General features: G+C 39.4%; 1 protein-coding gene and 1 long non-coding RNA gene across 2 annotated transcripts; both read right to left on the bottom strand.

Moving 5' to 3' along the window:
* Nucleotides 1–7,061: 7,061 nt before the first annotated feature.
* Nucleotides 7,062–9,061, bottom strand: LOC109896464 (uncharacterized). Its single transcript, XR_004211068.1, has 2 exons — nucleotides 8,734–9,061; nucleotides 7,062–8,504 (listed from the first exon to the last, which is right to left on the bottom strand). It is a non-coding gene; the product is annotated as an uncharacterized LOC109896464 (long non-coding RNA).
* Nucleotides 9,062–10,264: 1,203 nt separating this feature from the next.
* Nucleotides 10,265–12,545, bottom strand: LOC109896463 (homeobox protein HMX1-like). The gene is made up of 2 exons (XM_020490726.2): nucleotides 11,918–12,545; nucleotides 10,265–11,188 (listed from the first exon to the last, which is right to left on the bottom strand). The coding sequence occupies exons 1-2, from the start codon at nucleotides 12,216–12,218 to the stop codon at nucleotides 10,578–10,580; spliced, it is 912 nt and encodes a 303-aa protein (XP_020346315.1). The 5' UTR covers nucleotides 12,219–12,545; the 3' UTR covers nucleotides 10,265–10,577.
* Nucleotides 12,546–16,554: the final 4,009 nt, after the last annotated feature.

Raw genomic sequence — 16,554 nt, 5'->3', positions numbered from 1 at the left:
CCTGAGTTAGAATACCTCTTGATAAGCTGTAGACCATACTATTTACCAAAATAGTTTTCAGCTATATTTTTAGTTGCTGCCTATTTATCACCACAAACTGATGCTGGCACTAAGACTGCACTCAATGAGCTGCATAGGGCCATAAGCAAACAAGAAAATGCTCATCCAGTAGCGGTGCTCCTAGTGGCCAGTGATTTTAATGCAGGGAAACTGAAATCCGTTTTACCAAATTTCTACCAGCATGTCACCTGTGCAACTAGAGGGGGAAAAAACTCTAGATCACCTTTATTCCACACACAGAAACGCATACAAAGCTCTCCCCTGCCCTCTTGGCAAATTGATCATAACTGTATCCTTCTGATTCCTGCTTAAAAGCACAAACACAAAAAGTTAGTGGTCCAATGAAGAGGCTGCTAAGCTGCAGGACTGTTTCGCTAGCACAGACTGGTATATGTTCCGGGATTCATTGAGGAGTTTATCACATCAGTCATTGTAAGTGCATCGACGACAGTGACCGTACGTACGTACATATCCCAAACAGAAGCCATGGATCTACTAAGATAAAATATAAAGTTGTTTTAAGACGGTCATACCATGGATTATTTAGCTATTTGATTTAGAGTTTTAGGACCCCTGTAGGTATCATTATTTATTATTTGATAAAATACTGAATTTGGCTTTTACTACTATAGCCCATAGAAATGCATTGAATAATACATTCATAAATGCCAAAACAGACCGTCCAAAAATGTATCATAACCAATAAATTTTTTAAGTGAACTTGCCTAAATCTATGGATTTATTTTGGGGGGACACATATTTAACCCCTTTTTTTTGTTGGCACAAAACTACCTCCATACTTCCATACATTTTTTTTAAAAATTCAGACGAGTCCCGTGACACATGTTGTGGTCTGTAGCCCAAACGGTTTGGACAATACAGACAGAAGTTGGCAGATGGGCGGTACCTACCAGACAAGCAAAATGCCCTACTTCGAGGCAACACTGAACCATGCATGAGAGCACCAGTCTTTTCCACAACTGTGTGATCATGCTCTCCGTTGCCGATGTGAGTAAGATCTTTAAACAGGTTAACATTCACAAGGTCACAGGGCCAGATGTATTACCAGGAAGCGTACTCAGAGCATGCGCTGACCAGCTAGCAATTGTCTTCACTGACATTTTCAATCTGTCCCTGACCCGGTCTGTAATACCTAGGTTTTAAGGAGACCCCATAGTCCCTGTGCCCAAGAATGACAAGGCAACCCGTCTAAATGACTATCGCCCCATAGCACTCACATCTGTATCCATTAAATGCTTAGAAAGGCTGGTCATGGCTCACATCAACAACACCCAGACACCCTGGACCTACTCCAATTTGCATACCACACCAAATGATCCACAGATGATGCAGTCTCTATTGCACTCCACACTGCCCTTTCACACCTCAACTAAAGGGACTGTAGTGGAGCGGGTCGAGAGCTTCAAGTTCCTTGGTGTCCACATCACTAAGGATCTATCATGGTCCACACACACCAACACAGTCATGAAGAGGGCATGACAACTCCTCGTCCCCCTCAGGAGGCTGAAAAGATTTGGCACGGGCCCTCAGATACTCAAAGTTATACAGCTGCACCGCTGAGAGCATCTTGACTGACTGCATCACCGCTTGGTATGGCAAGTGCTTGGCATTCAACAGCAAGGCGCTACAGGTAGTGTGTACGTTCCAGTACATCACCGGGGCCGAGCTCCCTGCCAGCCAGGACCTCTATACCAAGCATGTCAGAGGAAGGCCCTAAAAATTGTCAAAGCCTTCAGCAACCCAAGTCATAGACTGTTCTCTCTTTTACCGCACAGCAAGCGGTACCGATGCACCAAGTCTGGAACCAACAGGACCCTGAACAGCTTCTACCGTCAAGCCATAAGACCGCTAAATAGTAAGTCCGGGTAGCTAGCTATTTGGTTCACTATCTACACTGACCCTTTTTGCACTAACCTTTTTATTTTTTTACTCATCACATATGCTGCTGCTACTGTTTATTATCTATCCTGTTGCCTAGTCCCTTATTCCTAGTCATATGTACATGTACCCCTTCACATCGACTCAGCACTGGAACCCTGTGTATATATCGTCACTCATTGTGTATTTATTATTACTTATTTATTACGCGTTATTACTTTTCTATTATTTCTCTATTTTCTTTCTCTCTGCATTGTTGGGAAGAGCCCATAAGCACTTCACTGTTGGTCTACACCTGGTGTTTACGATGCATGTGGCAAAAACTATTTTAATTTATTTGAAGGCAATTGACAAGGCTTGACATGGACCCCTCGATCCATGTTGTCCCTCTTAGCTAATACAAATATGATTTAGCATGACAACATTGGCTCAGGACCTCTGATATAGAAATGAGACATTATGACACATTGGTTTCTGTAGAAACAAGAAGCAATCTCAATGTCTATAATGTAGAGATGCATGCACGCATGCACACACACACATACATACACACACACACACAGAGTTCTCCTGTGTTTTAGATCAGTATAGTCATGTACACCCCTTGGCTACCCTGGCATTCATTGCCCTCTCAGTGTTTTCGACGTGATTCAACCTGACTTTTCCAATCTTCACAGGAATATGGGAGCATTGCAATGAGAAGCTGTGATACGACCAAAGCAGTTGAACGCTGCTGTGTGTTTCTATTTAAGCTATAACAGGGAAGCATTTTCATTTGAGTGGCATGAGAAAGACTCACGCCACAATGGTTCAACGTGACCGCATGATCACTCGCGATTCGGGATCAATGATCTCAGACAATGCAGTAAAAAAAGTTATATTTGAACACGGAATCAGAAACATGTGCTCTGTGGAGTACTCATGGTCAGATCTGAGAGAAGTACTGACAGTTCTGGACAGCCTAGAGCTGTAGTACAGCCCAGAATAACTCTAAACCAAACTCACTGTGTTATTTCTCGATAGAAAACCCCTCCTTTGTAAGCCACGTCTGGCAGGAAGTCAATAGCATGTATTAAACTACCCATAATGCACCCCAGTTATCGATAGCCCTAAATGAGTGCATATGGTGTCTTGGCATTGGATTCTTTTGATCAGGTTAAGATTTTATTGGATTTTTTGTCACCTCTCACTGACAAGTCCCAGCTCAAGCAGACTAGAGGGTCATCTGAACCTTGTGGTTTGGGCGCAGAGTGCTTAGATACAGAGAGTGAACACTGAGTTGGCAACCGTCAGACACTGGGAAAGTCAGGAAGTCTGGCGACTGTAAACCCCACCCCTTAAACACACAAACCCTCTCAGACACACACATGCATGCACAGGCACGCATACACACACACACACGCACACACGCACATACACAGAGACACACACACACACACACACACACACTTTACACATAGTGGCTCACACACCCCCACCCCAAACGTGCGTGTGCTTCATTTCATCAATAGGGATCATATTACTATGTTTGTGCCCAAAACCTGAACTTTTTTTTGAGAATACATGTGCTGTGTCAATCTGTCATTGATTGATAGCATTTATCATATATATCCTGATTCATTGACCAAGAGATTAAAAAGCTGTCTACTGTATTTTTTCTTAGATTAAATTACAATATATTTCTGTAATCCACATGTAAAAACAATTGTCCATTACAGCACAACTACTCTGAGTGGAATTTAACTAAGTGAAGTACTACTAGTCAGAGTTTTACTAATACTTTTCTGAGTTGGATTAGTAGAATTAAACCATCACCTGCTGCCTGTTGGGTAAAGAGAGAGTATAATCTAATCGACCAGATTGGCTCCAACTGGATCAAGGAGATACAGTGGGGCAAAAAAGTATTTAGTCAGCCACCAATTGTGCAAGTTCTCCCACTTAAAAAGATGAGAGAGGCCTGTAATTTTCATCATAGGTACACTTCAACTATGACAGACAAAAAATCCAGAAAATCACATTGTAGGATTTTTAATGAATTTATTTGCAAATTATGGTGGAAAATAAGTATTTGGTCACCTACAAACAAGCAAGATTTCTGGCTCTCACAGACCTGTAACTTCTTCTTTAGGAGGCTCCTTTAAGAGAGCAATTATTAGGAAATGGAAGACATACAAGACCACAGATAATCTCCCTCGATCTGGGGCTCCACGCAAGATCTCACCCCGTGGAGTCAAAATGATCACAAGAACAGTGAGCAAAAATCCCAGAACCACACGGGGGGACCTAGTGAATGACCTGTAGAGAGCTGGGACCAAAGTAACAAAGCCTACCATCAGTAACACACTACGCCGCCAGGGACTCAAATCCTGCAGTGCCAGACGTGTCCCCCTGCTTAAGCCAGTACATGTCCAGGCCCGTCTGAAGTTTGCTAGAGAGCATTTGGATGATCCAGAAGAAGATTGGGAGAATGTCATATGGTCAGATGAAACCAAAATATAACTTTTTGGTAAAAACTCTAATCGTCGTGTTTGGAGGACAAAGAATGCTGAGTTGCATCCAAAGAACACCATACCTACTGTGAAGCATGGGGGTGGAAATATCATGCATTTGGGGCTGTTTTTCTGCAAAGGGACCAGGACGACTGATCCGTGTAAAGGAAAGAATGAATGGGGCCATGTATCGTGAGATTTTGAGTGAAAACCTCCTTCCATCAGCAAGGGCTTTGAAGATGAAACGTGGCTGGGTCTTTCAGCATGACAATGATCCCAAACACACCGCCCGGGCAATGAAGGAGTGGCTTCGTAAGAAGCATTTCAAGGTCCTGGAGTGGCCTAGCCAGTCTCCAGATCTCAACCCCATAGAAAATCTTTGGAGGGAGTTGAAAGTCCACGTTGCCCAGCAACAGCCCCAAAACATCACTGCTCTAGAAGAGATCTGCATGGAGGAATGGGCCAAAATACCAGCAACAGTGTGAAAACCTTGTGAAGACTTACAGAAAACGTTTGACCTCTGTCATTGCCAACAAAGGGTATATAACAAAGTATTGAGATAAACTTTTGTTATTGACCAAATAGTTATTTTCCACCAAAATTTGCAAATAAATTCATAAAAAATCCTACAATGTGATTTTCTGGATTTTTTTCCTCATTTTGTGTGTCATAGGTGAAGTGTACCTATGATGAAAATTACAGGCCTCTCTCATCTTTTGAAGTGGGAGAACTTTCACAATTGATGGCTGACTAAATACTTTTTTGCCCCACTGTATATGAAATGACTGACATGATATTTTGTTTGGATGAGAGACTGAATGTGGATGTGTCTCGGTCTGGATAGAGGACCTCTGACAGAATATTGAGCCTTACGTATTTACATAGGGACTGTTAACTTACGCATATAGAGGGTTCAACAGAGAGAGAGAGCCAGCTGGTGGATGAGATTAAGGGACAGTAGACTATTTACATGGGGAACTCTGCACTCATAAGGAGATGTAATATATATATATATATGGGTGTGTGTGTGTGTGTGTAAGAGAGAAATATATATAAATAAATATATATATATGTATATATAACTTGACCCGTGCAGTGATAACGCTTTCCAATTTCAAGGGTTGCAAATGTTGTATCATTTACTAATTAGGATTTACTTATTTGCTTATTATTTATACATCTTTTCCAACTGCTTATAGACTGTTTATAACACTGTGAAAGTGGTATATTTAAATATGGTTAATTCTGTTGTGTTTGTGTTAGTATTTAATTTATAAATGTCACTCATGTCAAAAATATTTAGCAGTTATTGCCATTTTTCTCGGTCATAGGTCTGCATACACAACCTTCATTCACAGTATTCCTTCGCTATTAATTAAAAGGCACCAGTGAGTACTGGAGGTTCACCATGTGTATCCCACTGATAATCCCCCTTTCCAAAAAAGATTGGACAAATTCTACTACATGTCTGTTCCATCTTTACACAATGGTAATAAACACCCTTGTCACGTTTTTATTTTCACTTCCCATTTCACTTGTTATTTCTTCATGTTTTGAAAGGGCCAATGTGCTGTTGGATTTTATATGTACAGTGTTCAGTCTTTAACAAGGGATGAGAGGCTGGAATTAGGTAGAGAAAACAACTGATTTGAGTGCAGACTAAGTGGTTGAGTGAACAGGTTAACAGTGGCAGGCCTTTGAGCGGCTGTGACAGGGAGAAAGCAGCGCGAGGCTCTGCCACTGAAGGGGTAGGTGACCCGGAAACACTGTGGAAGTGCAGCCAGCGTGGCCCTTTAGGAAAAATCTCTCCACAAGCCGCTATTTCCCTTCTCTATGCAAATACCCATGAAGCACCATATCTCTTCTTCTTTCTCTTCTTCATTGTTTTCTTTCTTTCTCTGTTGCAAACACATAATGCACCATTACACACACACACACACACACGCACGAATGCAAACACACACACACACGAACACAAACACACAAAAGCAGAAAATAAGGAACATAGATCATCATAAAAGCACACACACACACACACACACACACACACACACACAGAATAAACAGCAAACACACAAGGTTACACATGAATTAACCATCATTTGACTCTCCGATTATGTCCTATATTGAAACAAGCAACCCCTGCACGGTTTTTGGGTAGTGCACAGAACTGAACGTCTGTCACTTCTCTTACATTTAAGTCCTACAAGTCCTACTTGCTTATAGTAGTAGTTATATAAAATAATTTAGACCCTCAATTGAGGTTCAACTCTATTTACATGATAATTACATTGCAAGTAAAGTACAACTTCAATGTAGATACAGTGTTCCTCTTACAACTGTTACTGATGATATCTGTGTAACCTTAAGTGGTAATGGTTGAGTAAAGGTGAACCGAATTAATTCCAGTTTGCTTGAAAATGTAATAAAGGTTTAAATGTGTAACTACACAAACTGCAGACAGGCATCCATATGTAACTTCAGAGAAAATACTTGAGAGGAAAAAACATAAAGCAATAACAGTTTGTCATATGAATGTTGAATATCTGAAGTAATATACTGTATAACACTATTCTCTAGTCCAAATGGAATTCAACAAGCTCAGAAATTGCAAACGTTACAACATTTTTATTGCATATTATCATCTTCATGATATAAGTCAACAGCTTTATAATCTGTCATTTTGAAATGCTTTTAGATAATAAGATGAAATAGTTTTAGACAAATGCTGTATTTCAAATGAACATGGAACTGCAAAGGTAAGGCCATATAAATTAAACGCTAATTCGACTTCACAGAAAAAGATATGTCAACAATTCAAGACAGAGTATAGCTATAATAGTAAGAAAATCTTATATGGAACTATAGGAAGCAAGTAACTACTAACGGTGCTGATAATAACGTTGGTCTAATCAAGTGAAGCAATGGTTCAAACATCAAATACCAAGCAAAACATAAACACACATTCATTCAAATGCCATTACTGTACAAAATAAAATGGATCAAAGTCCAATAATTCATGCATAGATCCTACTTTGGTATGGTGTGTATTCATAGACGAAATAACTGTGTGAAGAATATGAAAAATAATGATAATGCTTTATAATAATATAAAATAATACTAACGTGTAGGCTATCTCGACAATATAGGCTCTCCTTGTGCCAAATTCTTTAATTCAACTCGAAACCATATAACGTTGTACTAACTAAATGTTTCGCAAGTGAAGGACTGAACTTGGCACATGCACGTCTTGCTTTGGTCAATGACGCAAATGTCACGAGAGCTACCATAAACTGAATGGCCTATTAATATGTGTGTACACTGAAGAAAGTGGGCATATTCAGTGATGCTTAATTTATATTAACATCCTTGAAAATGAAGTTTAAAAAATAAAAACATTACTAACGCGTGTCAGTTGGCGCTCTAATTCCAAACGTTTTTGACTGGAATGGATGTCGACTGGGTAGCGCTTTCCAGAGTTGGCTACGTCCCTAAAAGTCAACCGTCTGCATCGAAAATGCTAAAATATTTACCAGCGTTTGAGAAATAAATGTAAGGCGCACTGTTTCCTGGATACATAACAGGGAAAGGCATTGGTAGTAAACATCCACCCAATATGTTGTGATCTTTGTAAATAGTTGGTAATTGCACATTTTTCCCGGAATCTGAAAAGTGGTCGACTGGAACTGGTCCTTCGATGTCGGTGGATAGCTGTCGCTTCAATTTATTCCGGCGATTCTGGAACCAAATTTTCACTTGAGTCTCGGTAAGTTGTAAGGAATTCGCCAGACATGCCCGTTCTGCACTGCTCAGGTATCTTTTCATGTCAAAGGTAGATTCCAGCTGAAAAATCTGTCTCTTGGAGAATATCGTGCGTGTTTTCTTCTTTGCCATTGCTTTGGTTTTCGAGTTTCCTTCATGTTGCTCAGATACATCGTCGCAGCTGCTCGTACTCTCTGTCCTTGGACAAGTGTCAATCATCTTCGTTGCGTCGACGTCCTCCGCACAGACTGAACGCACACAAGCTGCATCGTGGTGGGCGCTGTTTGTTTGCGCTGTGAAATGAAGCGATAAAACTTGTTTTGATGCAATGCTGACACCAACTCGTATATAATCTGTGAAACCCACTGGATCACAGTAAGTGGAATATGAAAAATGACATAACTCAGACTTTGAAGTTGCCTGGGCTAGATAGTGTTTTAATTGCTCAGCTGTTACTGTTTACCATGAATGAACAAATGCAAAACATTAAAGGGCTATTTAAACAACCAAATATGGGCTCACCTGTTTCGTGGGTTGTGTAGTCTGACTCATGACTTCTCTGAACATCGTAGTCCTCATATCGGGGCGTAAAATAATTTGTACACCTGGTGTCGCTCTGCCCTTTTGCATCATATGCGTCTAAATTGCTCTTGTTGTTTTGCTTCAGATTAAGAATATTGTCAATTGTGAATTTCAATGAAGCAGTCCGACAGGGAATAGCCTCCTTGTTCATATTCCCCGAAATGTATAATTTTCCTTGTGTTCTAAATGGTGAATTGAGTTCCCCAAAACATCGAAGCCTAGATATACTCCAAGCACCATTGCTCCTCGATTGCAACTACACCAGGGCGTAGGATAGCGTTATTCAATGAACCAGAAGACTGTGGTTTAGCAGTTTTTGATTGGTGAGATTGCGAGGCAGCGTGACGCCAAATATCAGATGATGGCGGGAAGCATCCTTAGGCAAGACTAGAGTTAACCTGAATTGTTTCCTTGTGATTTCGGGGGAATATTCACAGTTAAATTGTGTCCAAACGATTTTTCTTTAGATGTTTACCAATGGTTTTCAGAATTACATGATGAGTTGGCATATAGGCTAGCTAAAATATATATTCTAGGCCTATATGTAGTGGAAAACAATATTTGTTTTTGTATTGTTAGGTATTACTGCACGGTTGGAGCTAGAAACAAAACATTTCGCTGCATCTGCGATAACATCTGCAAAATATGTGTAAGTTTTATTTTATTTATTTATTTTGTGACCAATAACCAATAAGTGACCAATAACATTTGATTTGATTTGAAGTGGTCACATTCATACAATTGAGACTGTTATGAACCAGTCAGCTATGTAGGCCTATACTTTATCACGTTTTGCTCCCATTAATCATATGCATTGAAACGTTAATGCGTTATGCGGGCACTGATATTAACTCTCCAAAAGATTGAATCATAATTACGTCTTGTAGTTTCATTTTATTTTGAGCATACACATCAGAAAGCTATAGGGAGATTGAGGTTTGAGAAATGTAATAGGTTAATTTATTATGTTAGGATATGAGGCCTATTAGCCTATATTCTAAATGTTTTATTACAATTTCCTAATTTTCCATTATCTCTACTGTGGTTAATTTAATCTATTTGATTTAATGAATCATTTGATGATCAGTACCCTATACATTCAATTGGAAGTGTCAAAAACTGTGAAACGTTCCATTACACTGATAAACTATATGAAAGGTATTTTCAGTCGTCACTTTAGAAATCTGTGTCTACTCAACATTGGTGTGGAATTTCGTAAATTAGGCCTAAATGCAGGGGCATAGACAATTTGGCCTTGAAAAGATCCTGGTGAATGTTTATGTATTATGAAAGGGAAAATGCGTATTACTGCGGTTGGATTAGTTTTCAGTGTATTTTCAATGGACATAGGCCTAGTCACTGGTTAGACAGAATCTTAATGAGACTAATTATCAACTTAATATACCCTCGTGCTAATTATGAGAATACAAAGCAGGCCTTTCCGTCAACACAATAGACATGAAACATGGTGTGCACTTCATCTATTTTATTTACATTGGTCAGACAAACTCTTGTGTACAAAATGTCAACTGAAACCCAGTTTAAATAAGACATAATAATACAGTTCCAGTAACCCCATGCGCATAACTTGCATATTTAAATAAAGTAGTTGAGGCTATATGCTACACAGGTTGCTCAATGAGTGTCATCCCCTTATGAATGTGGCTGTGATCTTGGTGATTTGCAATAAAGTCACCCTCAGCAATAAACTCTTGAAGGGATTATCTCTACTGTGTCCAATACTTAAATTGTTAGTTTAATATAATACACCAATAATGTGTGCCTCACACTAGGCCTGTCATTTGTGATCTTATAAAAGACATGGGGTGTGTGAACTGGGAGATGGGAAAATTCACAGTACTCGAAAAACCCACTAAGGGTGGCGACACCTGTGCCAGGTTTGCGTTCAGTGTCCCAGGTGAAGCGTCCTCGTGGTAAATAATAGGAACCCTGACAATCCTTTGGGCCGAAAAGGAGATGCTCGTGGACGCCATGTCGGCAGCTAGCTGTCTCTTCCACTTGTTCCTGCGGTTCTGGAACCAAATCTTAACCTGAGTCTCGGTAAGGTGTAGAGAAGCGGCCAGCCCCGCCCGCTCAGTGCTGCTCAGGTAGCGTTTCATGTCGAAGGTGGACTCCAGCTGGAACACCTGACTCCGGCTGAACACGGTGCGGGTCTTCTTCTTGCGAGCTGCTTTCGTATCAGGTGTGTCACTGTCGTCTCGCGCGAAGCAGGAGGATCCTGTTTCGTCATCCTTGTCGTCTGTCTGACTGCCCTCTGTCCTCTCGTTCCGTTCGTCGTGGTCTTCCACCGGCTCCGGTAGAGCCGGGGAATCCCGGTCGCTGGTTGGTAGGGAGTTTCCGGGGTCATCTGAGTTGCTGGAGTGGCACTGCGGACCTGAAATAAACGGGGAGTATCATGAAGAATGCCATTGGTAAACTGTTTCTGCCACATTTTATTGGCACCGGTCAATAGAGATCAATAAGTGCATGATCATCTCTCAATCATGATATCAACCCTGATACGTTATTGCATTTTTGGTAGTCCAGGCCACATATCGACTTGAAAAACGATGACCTCTAGCTTGTAATGAAACTTGTAATGAAACACAGTAGCCTTGCAAATGTATAAGCACAATAATTCTGGTTCTAATCTCAATTTCCAAATCAGTGTTACGTTTGAAATGTATTTGAGTGGCGTGCTATACCCCGCGTAAAGAGGAACCGCATGGAGATGTTTTACGCACCGGGTAAGAGCGAATACACTAGTGCTGTTATGGTTTGTTGCATGATATATGGGCTATGCATGACAAAAAAAATGCTATGTAATGTTGTCTATTTTTACTACCATGTCACCATTTACTGTGTATTGCCATTGAAAATGATGGCTAACATTACGCACAGAAACCTCCAAGCATTGTAGATCACAGCTCGTTCACGTTGTTTTTACCATCATTATTTGAGGAAATGCGTAGGCTATCCTCACATGCTCCTTGTTGAGCGGATCAGCCTGAACAGTGTAGGCTATTAGCTAGCAGTAAGCAAGCTACAGTTTGGTGTGGGTTTAGGCTATGTCGCTTTCATACAGGCATAAACATAAGGGCCAATTAACAAAAGTGACACTTACTCTGTAAATCGCTGCAAGCTTTATTGGGCGATGTCCCACACCAGTCCGAAATGCAACCGGCTTCAGCAAGGCGTTGGGCGTTTAACCCAAAGTAGGACACTTGACGCTCCACTTTGCCCCAGCGGCTCTCAAGGACAGCGACTTGGTTGAAAGACAGTCCCGTTTCTTTAAAAAAAAACTCATCTTCGGTCGTAGACCGCCTGTCTGTAGTCCTAGTGGAGCGAAGTAAATTCTCAATTGAAAATGATGAGCTTCTTGACGTTGGACCATGATGTTGAGACTCGGTTTCCTTATCAAGCATATTTCGACGTTTTCAAACCACCTAATCACCGATAAATAAATTACTTTTAAATACTTACGTGCTGTTTAGACATTACTGGATGTATCTTTTGCTTTTTTCAGTTATGCCTACTATTTCTATCGAAGTCTGTCGAGCTATCCATGAGAGCTCGAGTGAAGAGTGTGAGACCGTGAGAGAATCCGCAGATAAACTACTGTAAATTCAACCGCGCGAGATCCAAGCGTAGCAAAGAAATTGCGTCTTGCGATTGGACAGTGGGGGAAGCGAGCAAGAATACTATAGAAAATAAGATAATTACTCGCATTGAGCTACTACACTGTGTTCTACTCTGCCTTGAGGGGTTGGAGGGACCCTGTCTCTCAGATACTTTATTTAGGTCAATTAGGGAGCAAATCAAAGCAGAGATACGGCTGTGTCCCCGGGCTGGGATGCATGGTAGAAGAAGAGCCCACTTCTTGGAGAATGACACAGTACCTCCTATTGGCTATTTCTGTCTATGCAAGCTCTAGCTTTATTGTCCATCCATATTTGCATGCATGCATTCGTTCTCGTGCAATAATTATTCAATTGATAGGAGGGTGGACACGTGCATTTCATTGAATATCAATAGAATATCAACAGCATTTCGCAATCAATTCAGTTTGGCTAAGCATTTTTTAAACCCATTCTCTAAAAGGTAATAGGAAATACAGGTATATGATTTCGATATTGCAGGAATTAATTTAGCATTATTTGTCATTATGGCCAATGATAACTTGGCATTATTTAGCAGGAAATGGAAGCAATTGATCTGGGACTAGTTTTCCTCTATTTGAAAAGGCTTATTATGTTTTTAATGTTTAGTCAACATGTTTTATTTTTTTAACAGTTAGGCCTACTTTGGTTTCCAATATGTGTCCCAAGTTATCTCAGTCAAATAATGATATCGCAGTTATTGTAGGGCTATCAACTTTCAAGTTGTGCAGTTATTGTAGGGCTATCAACTTTCAAGTTGTTTAGCCAAACGAATAGTAAATGCAGGGTTATTATGACAGGGTAGCCTACATTCAAGTGGTTTCCTGCGTAGTCGTATTTTAATATAATAAACGAAAAGAAATAATGCAAATCTGCATGTGAAGTATCATTTCTTATTGGGCCTAAAATTCGAAAAAGTTGTGTATTGTATAGTATGTTTTATTCTATGTTGTATTAATATCGGGGCGGCAGGTAACCTAGGAGTTAGACCGTTGGTGCCAGTAACCGAAAGGTTGCTAGATCGAATCCCCGAGCTGACAAGGTAAAAATCTGTCGTTCTTCCCCTGAACAAGGCACTGTTTCTAGGCCGTCATTGTAAATAAGAATTTGTTCTTAACTGACTTGCATAGTTAAATAAAAAGTATGTGTTAATTTTGAATTGAAGTCTTTAGGAAAGCAATGAAATTCAGTTTAGGAAAGTTGTATTATTATTATCATAAAAATTGTATAAACTCTGCTATTGCTTATAACTTTTAATGTTATTTACAATTCCACATTATGCTCTAAACTTGGCCAGTAAAACACCAAACGATGTTGCAAACACAATTTAGTAAAACTAAATTAATGTTCGAAATGTTTATTGAATGTTATAACCTTTAATGAAGTGCATTACTAATCAATATTTTGTTTTAAATCATCTCTTTATTATGGAAAAAATGCAGGTTAACATCATATTTGCCTCGTAGAGAATGGGGTGTTATCATATGGCCAGATATGTGTTTAAAAATAATAATAATTAAGCAATAAGTCAGGAGGGTGTGTGGTATATGGCCAATATACCACCGCTAAGGACTGTTCTTTTCAAACGCAAGGCTAGATACATCCCTTAGCCCTGGTATATTGGTCATATACCACAAAACCCCGAGGTGCCTTATTGCTATTATAAACTGGTTACAAACATAATTAGAACAGTACAAATACATGTTTTGTCATACCCCTGGTATATGGTCTGATATACCACGACTTTCAGCCAATCAGCATTCAGGGCTTGAACAACTCCGGTTATAATTTCATTTTGGACACCATACAATGCATAGATTAAATATTTTCCCAATTTGTTATTTTAGATTGACTTCATATGTATTTTTGTTTTATTGGGTACTTTCTTACTAAGTCTCAGTCATTTCTTTGGTTGAATTTAGGATTGTTGATGGTCCACCAAGTTCTGTCTGCCTAATTCTGAAAACAGAATTTCCTTTATATCCTGTGCTTTGTAGGATTAACATCTATTAGGTCAGTTGACACATTCTTTTTGTTTTGTTTTTAAGTGTGATATGATCTGTGATAACCCTACAGGCGTCACGCATCACCAATTTTTCATAATTGTCTCAAGATAAACATATGATGTGACTAATTGTGCAATTCACCCGTGCTGGACTTGAGAACATATGACTCATTTCTAAGAGGGGCTCTTATGGCATATATAATATTTCAGGGTCTGCAGCTCTTTGCATGACGTCTTGTGTTGGTCATCCTAGAGACTGTGCCTTTCAGTGGAATCTATCATCATACAGCGTGAAAATACCTCAACTATAACTTTATACAGTGTCTTCACTCTATATATTACTGAGAGAAAAACACAGGTGAAAAATACATTGGCACTTTACATTAAAGTAACTATCCAGTGAAAATCTCACTTTTAAAAGTGAATATTCTGTTAACTCATCCCAAAATAATGTTGTTGACTTATCCTACACTGGTATTTGTGGTTAAAGCATACATTGGTGAAAAAAAAAACACTTAAAAACCCCCACCTCAGACCGTTTAAGAAATACTTGCTATTTCCTCATAGAACATGATGTCATGTTAGCTCATTGGCTGAGCTGACCAATCAGCGGTCTACTCTCATAAATATTTTTAATGACCGGTATACACCATTCTGTTGTTAGGGTACGCAGTTGTCTCCCATTCCAAAACAGAAAAGCTGCATTTAAACTTCATTAAAACCTATTTTTGGAAGGAAAACTATTGAACTCATTATTGTAATTAATTATAGGTCATATTTAAACGAAATCTGGAAACACTGGACAGTTACTTTAACTGAGTTTAAAACCTAGTAGGCAGGCATGTAAGCACACTTTTCTTCTTAGAACAGTGATGCTCATTTGCAGTTTGTGCAATTACACATTGTACAATTTATATGCATTAGGTTTGTAGTCTAATAATTGTGGTTAAATCTAACCTCACTCTATAATAATAACTTTATTTGTATAGTGCTTTTCATTACAGCTAACAAAGTGCTTCACTTAAAAAAGAAAAGGAGAGCCGCACACTCTAGGAGCTCAGATGCAATAATTTAATAACAATGTTTCAACAGCCAATAAAATCAAATAAAAAGTAAAAACATGTAATAAAATGAAAGTACTATCAAATAAACAAAGACAGGAGGATACATTGAAATCATACATTAAAAGCATCTTTATAAAAGTGTGTCTTCAGCAGGGATTTAAAAAGAGCCACTGAATCTTCAAGAGTGATCTCCTCTGGCAGACCATTCCAAAGTCTAGCTGCCCAAATGGCAAATGCCTAGTCTCCTTTCATTTTCAAACACTGAGAAGTAGCCAGTGTAGAGAAGCTAAAATAGTTGTAATATGGTTACATTTTATGGAGCCTGTTAAAAGCTGAGCTGCAGCATTTCGAACTGACTGTAGTTGATGTAGTGATTTCTGACTTAGACAGGTATACAAAGAGTTACAGTTATCTAGGCGTGAGGAAATAAAAGCATGTATAACTTTCTCCAGCTCAGTGACTGAAATAAAATGATTGATTTTAGCTATATTTCTTAGCTGATAAAGGCAGGTCTTTACAATCTTCTTTACATGCAGCTCAAGGTTTGGGTCAAGGTCAAAGTAGACACCAAGGTTTCTGGCCGTAGGCTTTACATTTGTGGACAAATGACCAAGGTTACCTACAATCTGGGTTCTAGCAAGGTGGGAGGCAAATAAAACAACCCCTGATTTCTTATCATTGGGTTGGAGAAAATAGTCAGACATCCAACATTTAATGTTAGCAAAGTACTTTTGAAGGGAAGCTATGCTAGCTTGGTCACTGGGTCTGATTAGTAAATAAAGCTTTGTCATTCACATAGCAATTGTCATGACTGTCCACGAGAATCCAAAAAGGTTAGATCAGGTTTGCAATTAATAACTTCACTCAGACCCCTTCTCACCCGCATAGGGGGGAGGAACGTACTAGATGGGATTAACAACTCACATCCTGTCATAAATCAAGAGGGAAGATACAAGTCCAATCTCCAATATTCAACAAAGGAATGTCCTTTGTTTCAAGATACGTTTTCCCGCCGTTAACTTTAATACATTCA

Source organism: Oncorhynchus kisutch, linkage group LG9, assembly GCF_002021735.2.
Source record: "Oncorhynchus kisutch isolate 150728-3 linkage group LG9, Okis_V2, whole genome shotgun sequence".
Lineage (NCBI taxonomy): Eukaryota > Metazoa > Chordata > Actinopteri > Salmoniformes > Salmonidae > Oncorhynchus > Oncorhynchus kisutch.
The sequence above is the reverse complement of the archived record's forward strand: the minus strand, read 5'-3'. Positions and strand labels throughout refer to the sequence as shown.